This window comes from Anoplophora glabripennis, unplaced genomic scaffold (genome assembly GCF_000390285.2).
Source record: "Anoplophora glabripennis isolate ALB-LARVAE unplaced genomic scaffold, Agla_2.0 scaffold133, whole genome shotgun sequence".
Lineage (NCBI taxonomy): Eukaryota > Metazoa > Arthropoda > Insecta > Coleoptera > Cerambycidae > Anoplophora > Anoplophora glabripennis.
This window is the reverse complement of record NW_019416244.1, coordinates 583426-600152: the sequence shown is the minus strand read 5'-3', so window position 1 is coordinate 600152 and position 16727 is coordinate 583426. Positions and strand designations below refer to the sequence as shown.

General features: G+C 36.3%; 1 protein-coding gene across 1 annotated transcript in view; it reads right to left on the bottom strand.

The window, feature by feature from the left end:
• Positions 1-1172: 1172 nt before the first annotated feature.
• Positions 1173-16727, bottom strand: part of LOC108904441 (probable ATP-dependent RNA helicase CG8611) — a 34582-nt gene continuing 19027 nt past the window's right edge. The window contains exons 7-8 of the mRNA XM_018707003.1: positions 14290-14488; positions 1173-1327 (exon numbers count right to left, since the gene is read on the bottom strand). Coding sequence (XP_018562519.1) covers positions 1204-1327; positions 14290-14488 — 323 coding nt within the window. The 3' untranslated portion in view covers positions 1173-1203. The remainder of the gene's footprint in view (positions 1328-14289; positions 14489-16727) is intronic.

The window sequence follows — 16727 nt, the reverse complement described above, 5'->3', positions numbered from 1 at the left end:
CCGCATTTATGGAAAATGGTCATGGAAATTTCGACAGAAGTGTGCGCATGTGCCTTGAAGGCCGTGGATTTTATACTGTAAGAATCAATAAAAAATTTATAATTTTTAATTCAAACCCAGTGTTTCTATCAAAATTACTTCATCCGTGAACTCATGAAAGGGGCATTGAAATGGATAGATGACTGGTGTAAGGGGCAGGCACTGTCAGTAACCCCTGACAAAACGGTCGTAGTACCCTTCACCAGGAGAAGAAATTTGATTGGACTCTCTGAACCTATAACAGGGGAGAGATGTATTCGGCTTTCCAGGGAAGTAAAACATCTAGGAGTAATACTGGATGATAAGCTTACCTGGAATGCACACTGGAAAAAGTGGTGAGTAAGGCGAAGCAGACATTGTGTGTATGCCGTTGTCGTCGCGTTATTGGGAGAAGCTGAAGCCAAAGATGTCATTCTGGATGTACACATCGATAGTAAGACCTAGGAATTTTTATAGCACTATGGTCGCAGAAAACACAGATCCTAAGCGAGTGCTCGGGTTTTGTATGTAGTAGAATGACACTCCTGGGGACACTCTATTTGGAATCCAAGGAACTGAGAGAAATGTCAGCAAGGAAGCTTTCGGACTTTGTTAAAAAGACAAAATTACTTGCTGAATAGGACTAACTAGTGGGACGAACAATAGGTCTATTAAGGCCGCGGTACCATGAGCCTTATCAGAACCAACCAATAGGAAAAGAAGAAGAAGCAGAAGAAAATCCATTTAAGTCGGTATACTAACAAATATGGAAGCAAAGGAAGAAGATGACTAAGTTTTATTAAAGAATATACGAGTTTTTATATTTCGTGAATTTTCCTCATTAATTAATTGTGTTTCGGTTAGGGTCGATAGTTACATGAATTAGAAGGAGACGTGAAGATTTGAATTATTAAATATTCCTAGACTCGACCATTGCATTTTACCCCTTTTCCAACTTTTTAATTATATGCGACGAAAACACTTGCCGAGTATAAAGCAGTAAGCATAGCGCATGCTCGAATATTGTCAATCAAATTCAAGTACTGCGTAATTCTGACAGGCTCTTCAAATTAATTTTTATTTTCAAAATTTGCTCTAATTGCTCTGCGTGTCCAAATAATTAACAAAATCCTTAAAAACAATATACACTTTATTAAGAAAATATTAATATCAACATAACCAATCTCAATTCACGTCTTTCTTCTTCTTCCTCTTCTTGTTAGGCGCCAACCCGCTGGCGTACTCCGACGTGGTCAGACTGACGGACTTGATTTTCCTCTTCTGCGCCGGCCTCTTGGGTTGGTCGTCCCTGCGAGGAACACACAGTGTTATTGATATCAGTCATTATAATTAACTCTAAAGTATAACTCTGTGCTGCTAATGGACTCTGGCTTAATGTGGATAAAACTCAATTATATCTATCATTAATATGAAAACGGCCGGCCCGAAACAAAATAAAACCATCTGCGCTATAAAGTAGCCAAAGGAGTGTAATTTATAATTCATTGTTTTCGGATATAGACAAGCGGATAACTTCTAAAACCCACCCAATGAAAAAACGTAACCTGTAGCTTGTTTACTTCTATGGTGGTAATCGAACAAAATTTAAAAAATTCATAAAATAATACATAGGTCTATGTCAAAATATAAATTTTCTAATGGTATTGTGAGAAATAACTACTCTGCGAACTAAAGTTTCGTCCGGCAATAAAATGAAAGCGGATATGTTTGGTAAACATCGGTTAAAATCATCCACTAGTAGAACCACCAGACATATATCTACCCACAATAAAATTTTAATCAAATTTGATAAAAATTAATACTACCAAATTATTTTGATTAAACTGGTTTCGACAAATTCGTAAAATTTTAGAATCTGTTTTATATACATATTTAAATTATTTGACAAAATAAGATTTTTACTGGAAGTTAGACCGTAGAATACAGAACAGCAGTTTTCTTGAGATTCTAATGACGGTTTTTACTCCATATTTTATTACATATTTTTTTAATGTTTTATTTCCTGTAAAATGAGCTGGACGAGCTAGCAAATAATATTACTACAAGATTTACATATACAGGGTCGGAAAGTCCCCATGGTTCATCGGCCGTTACGTGAGAGCGATAAAGTAAGTCATAGAAATCGTGCGATAGAGAAGGATGACTATAATGAAGGCGTCTCATAGTCACCGCCCATTTCGCCCTTCCACAAATAAGATCCACTTCCACTTGTAATTCAGCGACCGATGGTCATCTTTGTTTTCGTCGTTCGGCTTTTCTTTAATAGATGTCACTACTTATACAATTTCAACTTCGGTATTCCGATATGTTAATACCATCCGTTAACAGAGTACAGCACAACGCGTAACAAAGAAAACTTTTTACAGTAGCTAGTAGATACCTCTGTTTGTAGATCTAGTGACCTTGTTTCCCCTACTGAGAAGTTATTCAAATGGAGTTTAGTGCTCAGCTGCATTTAAAGTTCATTTAGTTGTTATTTAAGTATACTTTTGTATACTTTTTAAAATGACTTAAAAATCCCAAGAAATAAAGCAAAATTCCCTATTTCCCCAATTCCAAAAAAACCTGTAGATCTGGCATCACTTTTTCTAGGGCTGCGCCTCACCTTAGACAATTTGTGTTGCCCTCTGTTAACGGATTGTATTAACATATCGGAATACGAAGTCGAAATTGTATAAGTAGTGACATCTATTATAGAAAAGGCAAACGACGAAAACAAAAATGACCACCGGTCGCTGAATTACAAGTGGAAGTGGATCTTATTTGTGGAAGGGCGAAACGGGCGGTGATTATGAGACGCCTTCATTATAGCCATCCTTCTCTACCGCATGGATTTCTATGACTTACTTTATCGCTCTCACGTAACGGCCGATGAACCATGGGGAGTTTCCGACCCTGTATGTAAAGGGGACATCCATATTGTATGATCCACTAAAATCAATTTTTTTTTGTTATACTGGGTGGGCCATTAATAATGGACAAAAGTCCAAGGGCAAAATATGTCTTAGAAAAATGTGGCCCTGAAAAAAGATACAGGGTGTCAAAGTTGAAATTATATTTTCGTTTTTTTTGCTTTTGATAGTCATTTTGTTTCAAGGATTTCGCCCCTTCTCTTAGGCCCATTATTAGTAATACATCCGCTATAATCAAAGAATGTTAGGAAAACACAGCAATTCGTAATTGGGTAAGAAACTAACAGGGTCCTTATAGATTATATTGTGATTTCTGTATTGGTTATGGTGGTGACAAGTGTCACAGTCGATAAGGAATATTGTGACGCAGTAATTAAGGATTAGTCACTGATCAGCCACTCAATAACAATTACGTCACAATATTCATATGGGTGTTTTTAGAAAAATACCGATGGAAATCGGTTTTGCATCAAACTGATTTTTAATTTCAGCCGTGGCAAGAATACGTGTTTCTGATTTAACCAATTTAACAGGTAGCACTTGTTACAAGCTAAACATTATTTTGAATTGGTAAGTCAATACGATTTTGTTAGTTTTCGTTGTTTAAGCAAAAATGTACCAATTTTTAATATCAAAAGGTATTAAAATATGACGTTTTGCTCTTAACATAAATAAAATCCAAGTAGCAACGCTCATCGCGGCTAATTAGTACTTTGATGGGTGCTCACTGATGATCCAGAGAAGGCTCGCGATGCTCGTCCATCTTCCAATGGCCTGTATGTTGGTGTATTCACAGAAGCTATATAAATTTAGTCGAGATTTGTATAGAAAAACAAACCATCACTCGGAAAGGATGTTGGTCCCTTGTCTAAACAATGTTAGGCAAGTAAAAAATTCCTACCCTACGACAAAGTGGGGATTCGGCAAAAATTTCCAGGTTGGGGGTTGCTCGTCTCCTTGCGTTGGTGTTTAGCCATAATAGTAGTAATAGGGCGAGGTGAAATAACCAAAAGAAAATTCCCTTTGAAAATTCCGTTGTCTATAGTAAAAGCTTGTTTCTAAACTAATCGTATTCTACCACCAACTGGTTTTCTACCTGACAGATTGATTCAAAAACCGTTAATTTCATCCATAAAAAATTATTCAGTTTTGAAAAGCCCTATCTGCTCTTTATAAATCCTCTTTCTGACTAAAAACATAGAGGAAATTTTGAAAGCATTAAATTCGTTGTTAGACCTTATTTATCGTAATTTTATATTAAATTGAATGTTTAGTAATACATCTAATGTTTCCTTTTGACTAATAAGATGGGGGGAGTTTAAAATTAGTAAATATGTTGTTCATTTAAAGGTATCTGACGTATAAAGTCCCTAGACCTAGACCAAATACTGCAATCTGATCTGAAAATAAATTACAGCGCCATAGTGTCAAAACACGCAACTACACATATTGACGTATTTGGAGGTTAGAATTACAGATGTTTAAGAATATTTACATTGTAAATTGTAAAAAAATAGTTTTTTAAAAAGTGTAAGGAATCAAATAAATCTAGGAAATGATAAATAAACTCTATAAAGACTAAAACCCAACACAAGTGTGTCAGGACTTAACATTTTAACTGTACTTTCGTTAATTGCACGTGCCATTTTAACAGAAAACAGAACACTTTCAAATATTAACTGCATGAAGTCCATTGCGGATAATGAGGGCCTGCTGCCGACCTACGAGCCATTGTTTCCAGCCCTAAATTGGATATGAGCGCGTACAGCATAAAAATGTATAAAAAGTAATAAATCTAATGAGGCGGCCACTCTTCTGCGGCGCGAACGACGGCTATTAATCACCGAGATTCATTAATTACATTTGTATGATTACTGAATGGTGCGCTGGTATGTGCTGTCGGGAAAAAAGCGCGCCGCTGTGTAACCGGCCTGGAACACATGAAAAATACCGCCGGCCTGTGGGAAGAACGCCTATTACGAGGCGCTGCTACCGTTTTTTTTTAGGTAAAGATCGTTTTGTAGAGCAATACCGGGTAATGAAGGTGAAATCTTTAGGAGAGGAATGCGAAACAATTCGAGTTGTTCTTGTCGACAGTCCTTATTGGGGCGTATTACTTTTACGTATCTACAGAAAATTTCAGAGTGATAGATCAGTGAAAAATAATTTATTTACTCCATACAATTTTTTTGTGAGGCTTACTTACACGGAGTTGAAAATAATTTTTTTTCGCGGTGTAGGTATTCGACAATTAAAAAAAAATCAATAGGCGTACCTGCAAAAAAGTTGGTTTTTCAATTGTTTTTTAAATACATAAATCTTTAAAGGTGTCAGAGTAAGTGGGATGTTGAAAAAGGAGTATAAGGTTAGAGGTAAAAAGAGAAAACTAAACCCATTTGTCGTGATATAACTGTGTCATCTTAGGCGACCATTGATTCCACAACATGGGCTCCCAACGGAGACGTCGAAAATGGTATTCGAGCCCCACGTTGGGCGCCATGTCGTGATAATGCTGAGTCATCTTCGGCGATCATTGATTTTACAACATGGGCTCGCAACGGAGACGTCGAAATAGGCATTCGGGCCCCACGTTGGGCGCCATGTCGTGATGTAACCGTGCCGTTATCGAAGATTTCGCACTCCATGGCACCAGAACGTGGGGAGTAGGTGGCAGTCGATGCCTCCCTTGGAGTTCGAGCCCCACATTGGGCGCCATGTCGTAATAATACTAAGTCATCTTCGGCTACCATTGATTCCACAACATGGGCTCGCAACGGAGACGTCGAAATAGGCATTCGAGACCCACGTTCTGATACCATGGAGTGCGAAATCCCCGATACATATCATGTATTATAATGACATGACGCCCAATGTGAGGCTCGTATGCCTATTTCGACGTCTCCGTTGCGAGCCCATGTTGTGGAATCAATGGTCGCCGGAGATGACTTAGTATTATTACGACACATTATATGGATGTTTTGAAGACAAAGTAGTTCGCTGGACGCGGAAGCGTTAAAGTAAAAAAAAAAAACATTGAACACTAAAGAGCATACCTCTCTGGTATTTTCGTGAAACGCCCTTTTGCATAAACTGAGTGCATTTTCTCGAAAATAGTGGAGGCTGATGCTAAACTGACTTCAAATTCGTGTTCATCGGGTTCGAAAATATAGGCGTAAAGTCAAGGGGCGTCGTCAGACAATGGGCAGGGAGGGGGGGGGGCAAGATAAGAGAGATGATGGGAAAAATATAAATTATAAGTAGAAATAGGTACGTACCTACAGTGAATTATTTTTTTTTTAAATATTTTTAATAAAACCTTTTTAATACAAAAAAAAAACAAAAAATATATACATAAATGACTAAAAAAAATTAGAAATTTTACGAAAATTAGGTAAAACATAATCTCGGATTTTTTGAAAATGTATCGACCACTTTATTAATAAAATCTTAATGGTTGTCAAAAATAAGTTTTCTGTCTATACTCATCATTGCTAAGCTATTGAGATGATTTTGTACCATAGCATTTCTCAGCCAGGTTTTTATTCTTATTTTTTTAATTTTAAATTCCAGAGCTAAATTTTTAAATTCTTTTGTCAACAAATATTTATACTAAATTGTTTTTTTTTTAAATACAGTAGTGTTTTAATTTTTAAAATTAAAGTTGAAGTAAATAAAATATTTTATTAAAAATTTCCAAACTAATATTTTCTCAGCTTAAGAAAATGTGTGTATTTTTTTCGAATCTCTAGGGGGGGAGCTGCTTTCCCCCCCTGCCCCCTCTTGGTGACGCCCATGCGTAGAGTTAAGGAATCCAGTATATGGACTAGCTCCATCAGGGGGTTAAAATCTTCCGAAACCTATTTTTTTTAAGATTTGGGGACATTTTCTCCAAAAATTTTAACAAAAACATGGTTTGACCGAACAAACAGACCACTTCTTGTTTGTGTGGTTGTATAATGATTGTGCTAAGACAATCATTCTCTAGATTACAAATATACCTGTCAAATCTATTATCTTTAAATTACCACCATTAATACTGTTTAACAGCTTGATATACAAATTTTTATTTCCGTCTAAAATTGTGAATTGAGTGCAGGTGTAACTGCTTCAAGATTAATGTTTCGTACAGAATAATGAAAAAAATTTGGCAGTCCACCAAATTAGGCCTAATAATAGAGGAGCAATCGAGGGAATAATGGGATCCGGGTGAAACAAGATGGTTTAATATTCGATTCGGTTTATTATGAATTCATTAAACGACGATAAAAGTTACAAGAAGTGTAGCTAGGGACGTAACATGTGTTCCATTGTGGAAAAGTAGCGGAATATTGTTCATATTCTGGAAAGGCATTTTTTACAGCAAATGGAAACATAATAGCTCAACAAAATCGTAGTAACTAACGATATTGTAGGAAACAACTACTCTGAAGACTACAGGTCTCGACCAGCGTTGAATTACAACCGTAATACCTAGAAAACAGCTAAGATCTTTAGTCAGCAGAATCACCAAACAGACGGATTTTGAACGACCGAAAATTTAGCTATTTGAATGTCTATCTGCATGTTTTGTGTAAGATTATACCCACAAGGTGTGTCATATATTAATTGTCACTACTACCTAAGGCCCACCGACAAAAGGATTTTTTTGTACCTACCGTCAAAGAACGCGAAGTAATAATCTGCAGGTGTAGTCTTTCCGATCTCAATTGATGAATCAAGAGGTTGGCAGTATGTACCAGGTTCGGTCGCTGACGCAGCAACTCGGTATTGAAATATTTGAAAAACTTTTTCCCATATTTACTTAGCCATATCCATATACAGGTCTGGTCGCCCAGTTGAAGAATGCGCGCGCGGGCAAACGGCGTAAACAGACAGCCGAACTGGGTAATAAACCTCAGCTGCTGACAAGTGGTTGACAAATTGCCTAGCAGTGCAGTGCAGCAATGCGGAATTTGGTGTGATTCAGGTAATTTTAATTTATTACAGGCACCTTCTATTAATCATTCATCGCAAAAGGGAGAAATAAGAGAAATATTTTGTTTACAACATGGCATTTTGGAGACCTTTTGAAACGGAACAAAACGAAATTTACCATCAATATAATAAAATTGCTTGAGGACATAATTAAAATATGTTGTTGGCCAAATGAACATATAATAGAAATTTTCTACACATTAAGTATATAAAAATTATTATAATTTTTTACGTTTAGCAGAAAACTTTTTTAAGGACGCCTATGAAACTGATTAAATTTTATTGCTAGGCGTTTTTATACATGTTCAACTGACTTTGGAAAGACTATGTTATGAAAGTATGAGAAGTGTTGCACTAGGCGAAACAAACTAATTATATTGTGACAAGCAAGTACTCTACTACGAACGATTTTAGTTGTTTATTAAATACTGCAGGTATTCAATACTGTACGGTATCTCTAGCCACACAGTTGTTTCCCACAATATCAGTAGCTAAAAAGTTTAATTCGTACACTAGTTGTGCTTTCATTGTTCTATGATTAGTAGATCGCTAGTGCTTTGTATCAGTAGGCATATAGTAGCAATGACATTTAAGATATAACATACTTTAATATATCAAAAACGGAAAAAGGTTAATAGTTAATAGAAATATTTCCTTGAAAAAGTATTTAAAGTTATTTTACAGAATGATTGGGATTTATAAACACCATTGATGTGAATTAAATATTAAGCTACTCATCAAATATGGTTGTAAATTGTCTCACAAAGATTTACTCTGCAAAACGATATTTTTATTTTGTAAGCCAAGGCCAAGGATAAGAAAGTCAACCTCATACGAGGGGGGGGTCAATAAGTCCGTGACTTTTTGAATTTCCCGCCTCTTAATTGAAATAGCAACACTGCTCCTGTCAACAGGCAACTGTCAGTTGACTTCTGTCTAAATGTGAACAAGCTGCGTCATTTAGTTGGTGTTTGGCAGCCGTTGATAGCAGACTACCGCGAGTTTTGAGAAGAAAATGGAAAAAAGTGAATTTCGATGTGGCCGTACAAGCACGGAAGATGCCGAACGTTCTGGACGCCCAGTTGAGGTCTCTACATCCGAAACAATTGAAAAAATTCACGATATGGTTTTAGCCGATCTGAGATTGAAAGTGAGAGAGATTGTGGAAGCCATAGGCATCTCACATGGCTCAGTGGTTTCAATGTTGAATGAACACTTGGGTATGAGAAAGCTTTCCGCAAGATGGGTGCCGCGTTTGCTCACAATCGACCACAAACACAACCGTGTGACAATTTCGCAGGAATGTTTGGCGTTGTTCAACCGCAATATGGACGAGTTTTTGCGCCGTTTTGTAACCGTGGACGAAACGTGGATCCACCACAACACACCGGAGACCAAACAGCAGTCAAAACAGTAGGTTTCTCGGGGTGAATCGGCGCCAAAGAAGGCAAAGGTGGGTTTGTCAGCCAATAAAGTCATGGCGACCGTTTCTTGGGATGCACGAGTTATAATCCACATTGACTACCTTCAAAAGGAGAAAACAATCAATGACGAATATTATACCAACTTATTGGGTCGATTCAATGAGGAATTGAAAAAAAAAAACGACCGCATTTGGCCAAGAAAAATGTTCTTTTCCACCAGGACAATGCAAGGGTGCACACATGTGCAGTTTCCATGGCAAAAATCCATTAATTGGGCTACGAATTGTTCCCTCATCCGCCCTATTCTCCAGATTCAGCCCCGAGTGACTATTTCTTGTTCCCAAACTTGAAGAAATGTCTCGGCGGAAAGAGATTTTACTCCAACGACGAAATTATCTCACAAACAAATGCCTATTTTGATGACCTCGACAAATCATATTTTTCGGAAGGGATAAAAAAATTGGAGAAACGTTGGTATAGAACTCAAAGGAGACTATGTTGAAAAATAAAATAACTTTATATAAAAACCTGTGTTTCATTCAAAAAGTCACGGCCTTATTGACCCGCCCTCGTATCTCGAAAACAGTTGAAAATATAAAAAAAAACTAAACAGAAAGAAGTTTAAAAATGAAAAGTTTTTTCCAGAGGCAATAAAAACAATAAAAGGTTATGTTTCTGGGAGACAAAAAAAAATATCAAAGCGTCATCTGGCGGTGTGAATACGCAAATAAAAATTTTGTATCGTAAATTTGAGTGACAGCTACTGAAAATATAACACTGTTTGAGGAATTTCATAATTTTTAACATCATCCAACAAACACCGACCACACTGTATAACTTGATTGCCGCATTGAACACCAGCTTTTTTTTTAGTTCCATATTTCCGTGACCCCCGCGCCTTAGGTAAATCCCTTGCTAATTTATTCACGGGTCTGGTCGGCAGCGCCGCGCGAATTTTGATTGATGCAGGGGTCATTATCGCGTTAAACCGGATCGCTCCGCTTAATGCTCCGGGGCCGCCACATGGCCAGCCCACAAAGCGCTTTTCTAAACGCATAAATAACGCCGCCGTTTTTTACGTTCGCATTGGAACTTTGTCGAGCCCATTTTTCACGGACAATTTGCAAAATCCGCCATTGTCTCCGACGCAGTATGACAAATACATGATTTAATTATAGAGGTCCTCATTTCATACTTCTTTTGGTATTAGAAAGAGTCCAAGTGGTGCCACCGCACCGAATATTCGAATGATGGATCAAAACATCGGTGAAAATATTAAATAAAAGAAGAAATAAATACAGCGTGATGATAAAGTTTGGAACAATATTCATAACTTTTATACAGAGTGATTTTTAAAAAAACGCCGAGACAGGTCGATTTTGTTCTCGGGAGTGGCATCTTTTAAGACGATTCAGTTGTATATAAGGCGACCCAGAAAAGCTGGACGGCTAATAAATATGTTTTATCTTATAGAACACCCTGTACATGTTTTCATATTTGGATAAAGCTTTCTCTTACGAATACAGTGATGTAAGGTTTGATGGGTCTATCTCAAATAACAAGCGAGATATGGCGAGAAAATGACATTCATTTCAAAAAATTATTTAATTACATAAAAGAAATTGTACTTGGAAATGAAACAAATGCAAATAATCACTGTATTCGCAAGAGAAAGCTTTATCCCAATATGAAAAAATATATAGGGTGTTCCATAAGATAAAACAAATTTATTGGCCGTTCAGTTTTTCTGGGCCACCCTGTATTCAACTGAATCATATTAAAAAATGCCCCTCTCGAGAACAAAATCAACCTGTCTCGGCGTTTTTTTTTTAAATTACTTAGTATAAAAGTTATGAATTCTGTTCCAAACTTCATCATCACGCTGTATACACATAACTACATGTTTAGCAAAAACTAATGAAAAATATTTTTTTGTGCTACCGCTCTAGAAAATGTCTTATTCCGAATTCTTTTTAGTTTGGAAAGTGCATCATGCTAATCTAGATCGGAAAGGGGGTGAGAGCTTGATAAAGTGACATAAGAGCTTAATAAAGTAACTTTATCGAACTCTTACGTCGAAACTTGCATTAAAAACAAAATAGATGTGTATCGCAGTTGTCTGTCAGCGGAAGTTTTTGTCTAAGTCGTTTAAAGATGAATAGCAATGAAAGTGACGAAGAAAATATTACATTCGTTATTAAAGAAGCATCTGCTGCCGCTAGAGATGACTTTATTACCAATGAAATTCAGGAAAAGGCAAGAAATGTAATGAAAAAGTAATGGTAATAAATGAATATGTTCTGTTAGCTTACTTATAGTGCGGGCGAATTAGGTTTTTTTTTTCAAAAATCGGGCCTAACTCAAATTTTATGGGCTTAAAATTAAGTAAAAAATACACAGAATAAAAGGCCAAATTTGTGTATTTATAGAGGTCGAGCGTTATATTGTTTATAACAAAAGAAAAAAAAATAATTGCTCTTTTTTCAGTTTTTCGCTTATATCTCCGAAAATAAGCCACTAATCGACATGAGGTATACTTACCGGTTTTGTTCCTGAAGAAATTTGCTACAGGACAGGCTTTAGCGAAAACTTGCATACATTTTTTTACATTGCAAAATAAAAAGAATGAATTTGACTGAAATTAGATGAAACTACAGGAAAAGAAAACTATTGGGGTTTTCAACAAATACCCTCAATCCAGACCCCCAATCTCAAAATAGCGGCCTACTGCAAAATTATAAAGTCGAAAATGCGAGCGCGTATATTTTCTGTCCAAGTCAAGATATCGAAATTCGGTAAAAAAGAATGGAAAGGTAATTACATTGTCTCGCGTTTGCGTAAATTTCAGATTTTTAAGTTCAAATCACGCGCTCTACAACGTAAACCATTAACTTGAAAAATTATATATTTTAAATACGTAAAAAGACCTTACTTTTTAAAATATCGAAAGCATAATGAAGTTACAAAAGAAAACGTGAAAAGTCAATAAAAATGTATTTTTCGGTGTCTGGCGACAACTTTCACATACTTTTTCTTACACCATTCGAAAGAGTGGAAAAAAATAAGTTGAGTTGAGAAGCCGAGCGCAGCATGGGCACTATGACGTCACAGCGCTCCCCTCTCCTGGCTACCGCTCAGCCGCACGGGCCGCCGCGCGTATCACTCTGCCTTTAATGAACGTTTACATGGTCATTTCTTAGCCGAATCCATTCAAAAAAATACAGCGTATAAAGGAAGTCTTCTACTTTACAACGAGCCCAAGTTTATTACAAAATATTAAATAGAACAGCCAGAATACCGTTTTTAAGAAAAAAATTGTCTCGGCACCTATTGGTCGGATTGAGACACTTCTTTTTTTAAATTCATGGTTTTTTAAGCACTATTTGATGTAATTGTAATCTGAAATCTGTATATTAAAAAACCGCAGAGTTAAGGACCCTAGTTAGCTTTTTTTTTGTTTTTTTTTGTTAATAACTTTTTTATCCTTTTTTTTTTTTTTACCGAATTTCGATATCTTGACTTGGGCAGAAGATATATCTACGCGCTCGCATTTTCGACTCTATAACTTTGCAGTAGACCGCCATTTTGAAGTTGGTGGTTCGGATTGCGGGTATTTGTTGAACACTTCAACAGTTATCTTTTTCTGTAGTTTCATCCAATTTCAGTAAAATTCGTTTTTTTATTTAATGCTGAAAATTTTGCACATTTTTTTTTCACCGCTAATTGTGCAATGTAAAAAACATTTTGCGAGCTTTCGCAAAAGCCTATCCTTGTAGCAAATTTCCTCAGGAACAAAATAGATAAGTATACCTCACGTCGATTAAGAGGCTTATTTTCGGAGATATAAGTGAAAAACTGAAAAAAGAGCAATTATTATTTTTTCTTTTGTTATAAACAATATGACGCTCGACCTCCACAAATACACAAATTTGGGATTTTATTCTGCATATTTTTTTACTTAATTTTAAGCTCATAAAATTCGAGTTAGGCCCGATTTTTGAAACAGGCATGTTTGGTCTAATTCGCCCGGATTATTAGCAGAAAAATTAAACTACGTGGAGTATTGATATCAAATTTTTGAAATTAATATCTTTAAAGAAAAAATCTGTGGGATATAAAGCAAATAAATCCAGAGTTTGTACTAGACAAGAAGTAAACAAATTTTAAACAGAAGCCTCGAACCATGATTATCATGCTACAAAGGTATTTTCCATAGTTTTTAGTGGTTGCATTCAAAATGTTGACAATATACGTAATTTTTTGTAGGTTACGTGATGAATTAATAAAAATGACTGTAGATGTTTCTCCCACACCAGAAGGTTATTATCAAAAATTTCATTTGGAATAAAGTAAACAAATAATAGTTCAAATTTCTAGATTTGTAAATTTCCCAAACATTCCTTGGTTAGCTATGATTTGAATCAAGTTGATATTTATGTCCTAAATATGATGAGTCACATATTTAAGCTGCACCCACTTTAGATTTTTGTAGTAAAACAGAGATAATCAAGATCAAGTTGATATTCGATGATATTGAATGTTGACAAAGTGGCACTGCAATTTAATGGTACAGAGGAAAATTGCTCTTGTTTTCCAGTTTGCAATTTCAATATCATCAATTCCTATCCTCCATTCCATTCCTTCATTCATTCCTTTAATGTTAGGTATTGAGAGGAAGTCTAATTAGTAGATTACATTACATCTTCACTTTACAATCGTTTCCAGAATTCATCAAACAAGTGTATATAACATAATACTTGGAAGAAAATTGTGTTGAACTGATTTTATTGAGAATATAACTTAAAAGTTTTCGAATTGGAGAAAAAAACATCCACCAAATGGCATAAATCATAAAGGTTCGCTCATCAACATCTTTTAAAGAGCGTGGAATTGCATCAATACCAATAAAAACATGTAACTAACAGAAAAAAAATACTCACTCATGTATTGCCAGTTTCCTGTTCAATCTAGGCCGTTCCACCTTGGCCATTTGTCCCCTTATTATCCCCGCGACTTCAGTGGGAGTCTCTTTCAATCCAAAACTGGCGACGTAGTGTCCCAAATTGACGTTCTTGAAGTCGAAAATGGAACGCATCTTGGACGAGTAGGTGTTGTAGAAACGAGACCAAGAAGTATAAGCTAAAAAAAATCTTCACTGATGAAAAATTGGAATGAAATCGTACGGACTGTTGGGAGTGAAATTTATCATCAAAACACGTAGTTCCCTTTCCAGGCGTGATAAAAATTATAACCGCCACTTTGCCAGTCCCGGACCATCTTAAAGAAATGCCCCACACCTCGATGATCGATAGTCGGTGTAAAACGATGCATTCAGCTCATACAAAACTGAGTTTAGATGCACAATGAGAGCGGGCCGGCGATGGGAAGGTGCCGCCATCGGCATCCAGCCACCGGAACTGACGGGCGTCCATTGAGCTCCGCGACGCTGACAACCCCGAGTGCCTTTCTGTGTCCATTGAGGGCGATCAGTAACCCCCACGTCCCGGTGGCAAATATATGATGGCTAATCACTCTCGGAAATGATAAATATATATCGCTAAATAATACCGTTAAGTGCAATAATTGATGATGATCGTACGGAATCCGAGGAACGCTTAATTAATCGCGGTTTGATTTATGGTACAAAAATGACCGGTATTATGGAAGTCGAGTGGAGCAGAGTAAGTGGAGGCTTGGCGTTTGTCTATGTGAAGGTTTCTGTGACGATATAATAGCCTATCCGTCAAAGGACAAGTCATCAAAATTGTCGCGGAAACAATAGATTTCATTAGATGGGGATCAAGGCAGTTTGGAAACATACTCGGTAAAATTCAGATGTCAAAAATACAGGATGGTTCCTAACGATATTTGTAATAGAAAAGTCTTAGGGCGGTTTTCCACTAAACGGACAAAACAAAAACAAAACACAAACTTGTGTTGAATAAAACAGAACTGTAACTTTTCGCAAACTTTTTGAAGACTGGCGTGTTTTGCGACAGTTGGAGTTTTGTTTTTCGGGTCCCGCTTGAAAGCGGTCACATCAAAAGGTTTCGACGTGTTTTGAAACTCAAGTCTGTTTAGTTGAAACGGTCGTGTTGTGTTTTCTATTTAAGTGATCCAACCCAATGTCTATGTTGGCGTTTTCTTCTTCCCAAAAACAATATTTTAATCATTAATGAATTATAGCTATTAAAAAATATATATGTGTACGGTTAAAGTGTTTACTTGGCTAGGATACAAAGTAACTAACTAACCAAGTACACACTTTAACCGTACATATACCACGAACTCCATCGATGGATATCTGGGAAACTGCTCGAAGGATTTTTTTGAAATTGTAATGGTGGGATACGGACCGTGGAGCCTACCAAGCTAAAATATTTTCAAGGTCATCGTATTTCCGGTTATACCGGAAGTTGATACTAACTGTCTTATTTATAAATGGAACCCCTTGTATATTATTGCAAAAAAATATTTGGCGTTTCCATTAAAAAATTTCGAGTTTTACACATATTCTGAACTTCATATTCGATAAAAATTTTTTGACCACTCTGTATAAAAACTGGAAAATTTTCATGTCAAATTCGATAAAGTAGGTCTTCCTCTACAAAATGTCCAATTTGCACAAAAAAATAAACCGGGAAAACTAAATTTTGCTGGCAGTCTGCATCTGTCAATTTTTGTTTAAAAATCGAAATATCTCGGAAACGGTCAATCCCAAGTATGGAGTGTGCTATATGTTTTCAATTTAAAAATGGCTGATGTTTCCAAAAATGCAATAATATGCAGGGGGTTCCATTTAAAATAAGAAAGTTAGTATCGACTTCCGGTATAACCGGAAGTATAATGATCTTGAAAATATTTTAACTTGGTGGGCCCCACGGTCCGTATCACACCATCACAATTTCAAAAAAATCGTTAGAGCGGTTTCCCAGACATCCATCGATGGAGTTCGAGGTGGGACACTCTGTAGACACTTACTTTTTTTCCAAGGACTTCAGTATAAACCAGCTATAACTAAGAATACAAAAATCTTCTCTAAACATGTTGGTTGGTTATTGGAAAAATGTGTTCTAACTTCTTCGCGACAACCAGTGGAAAAGGACTGAAAACAAAAACAAAACTCGAACAAAATGTAGTCCGCTTGATGGAAACAAGAGTTTTGGGTTTGTTTCAGTTTTATTTTTGTTTTTCAGGTTTTAGAAAACACAAACAGGACATAAACTCAACTGTCCGTTTAGTGGAAAACGTTATTAGCTACTCAATTTTGGCTAATATTTACCCAAATTCCAGGTATTCCCCTAATTGTGTCCGCAGCTTCAAGTATACGGTTTCGCAATTCTTCCACCGTAGCAATTGGAGTATTGTAAACCAATGA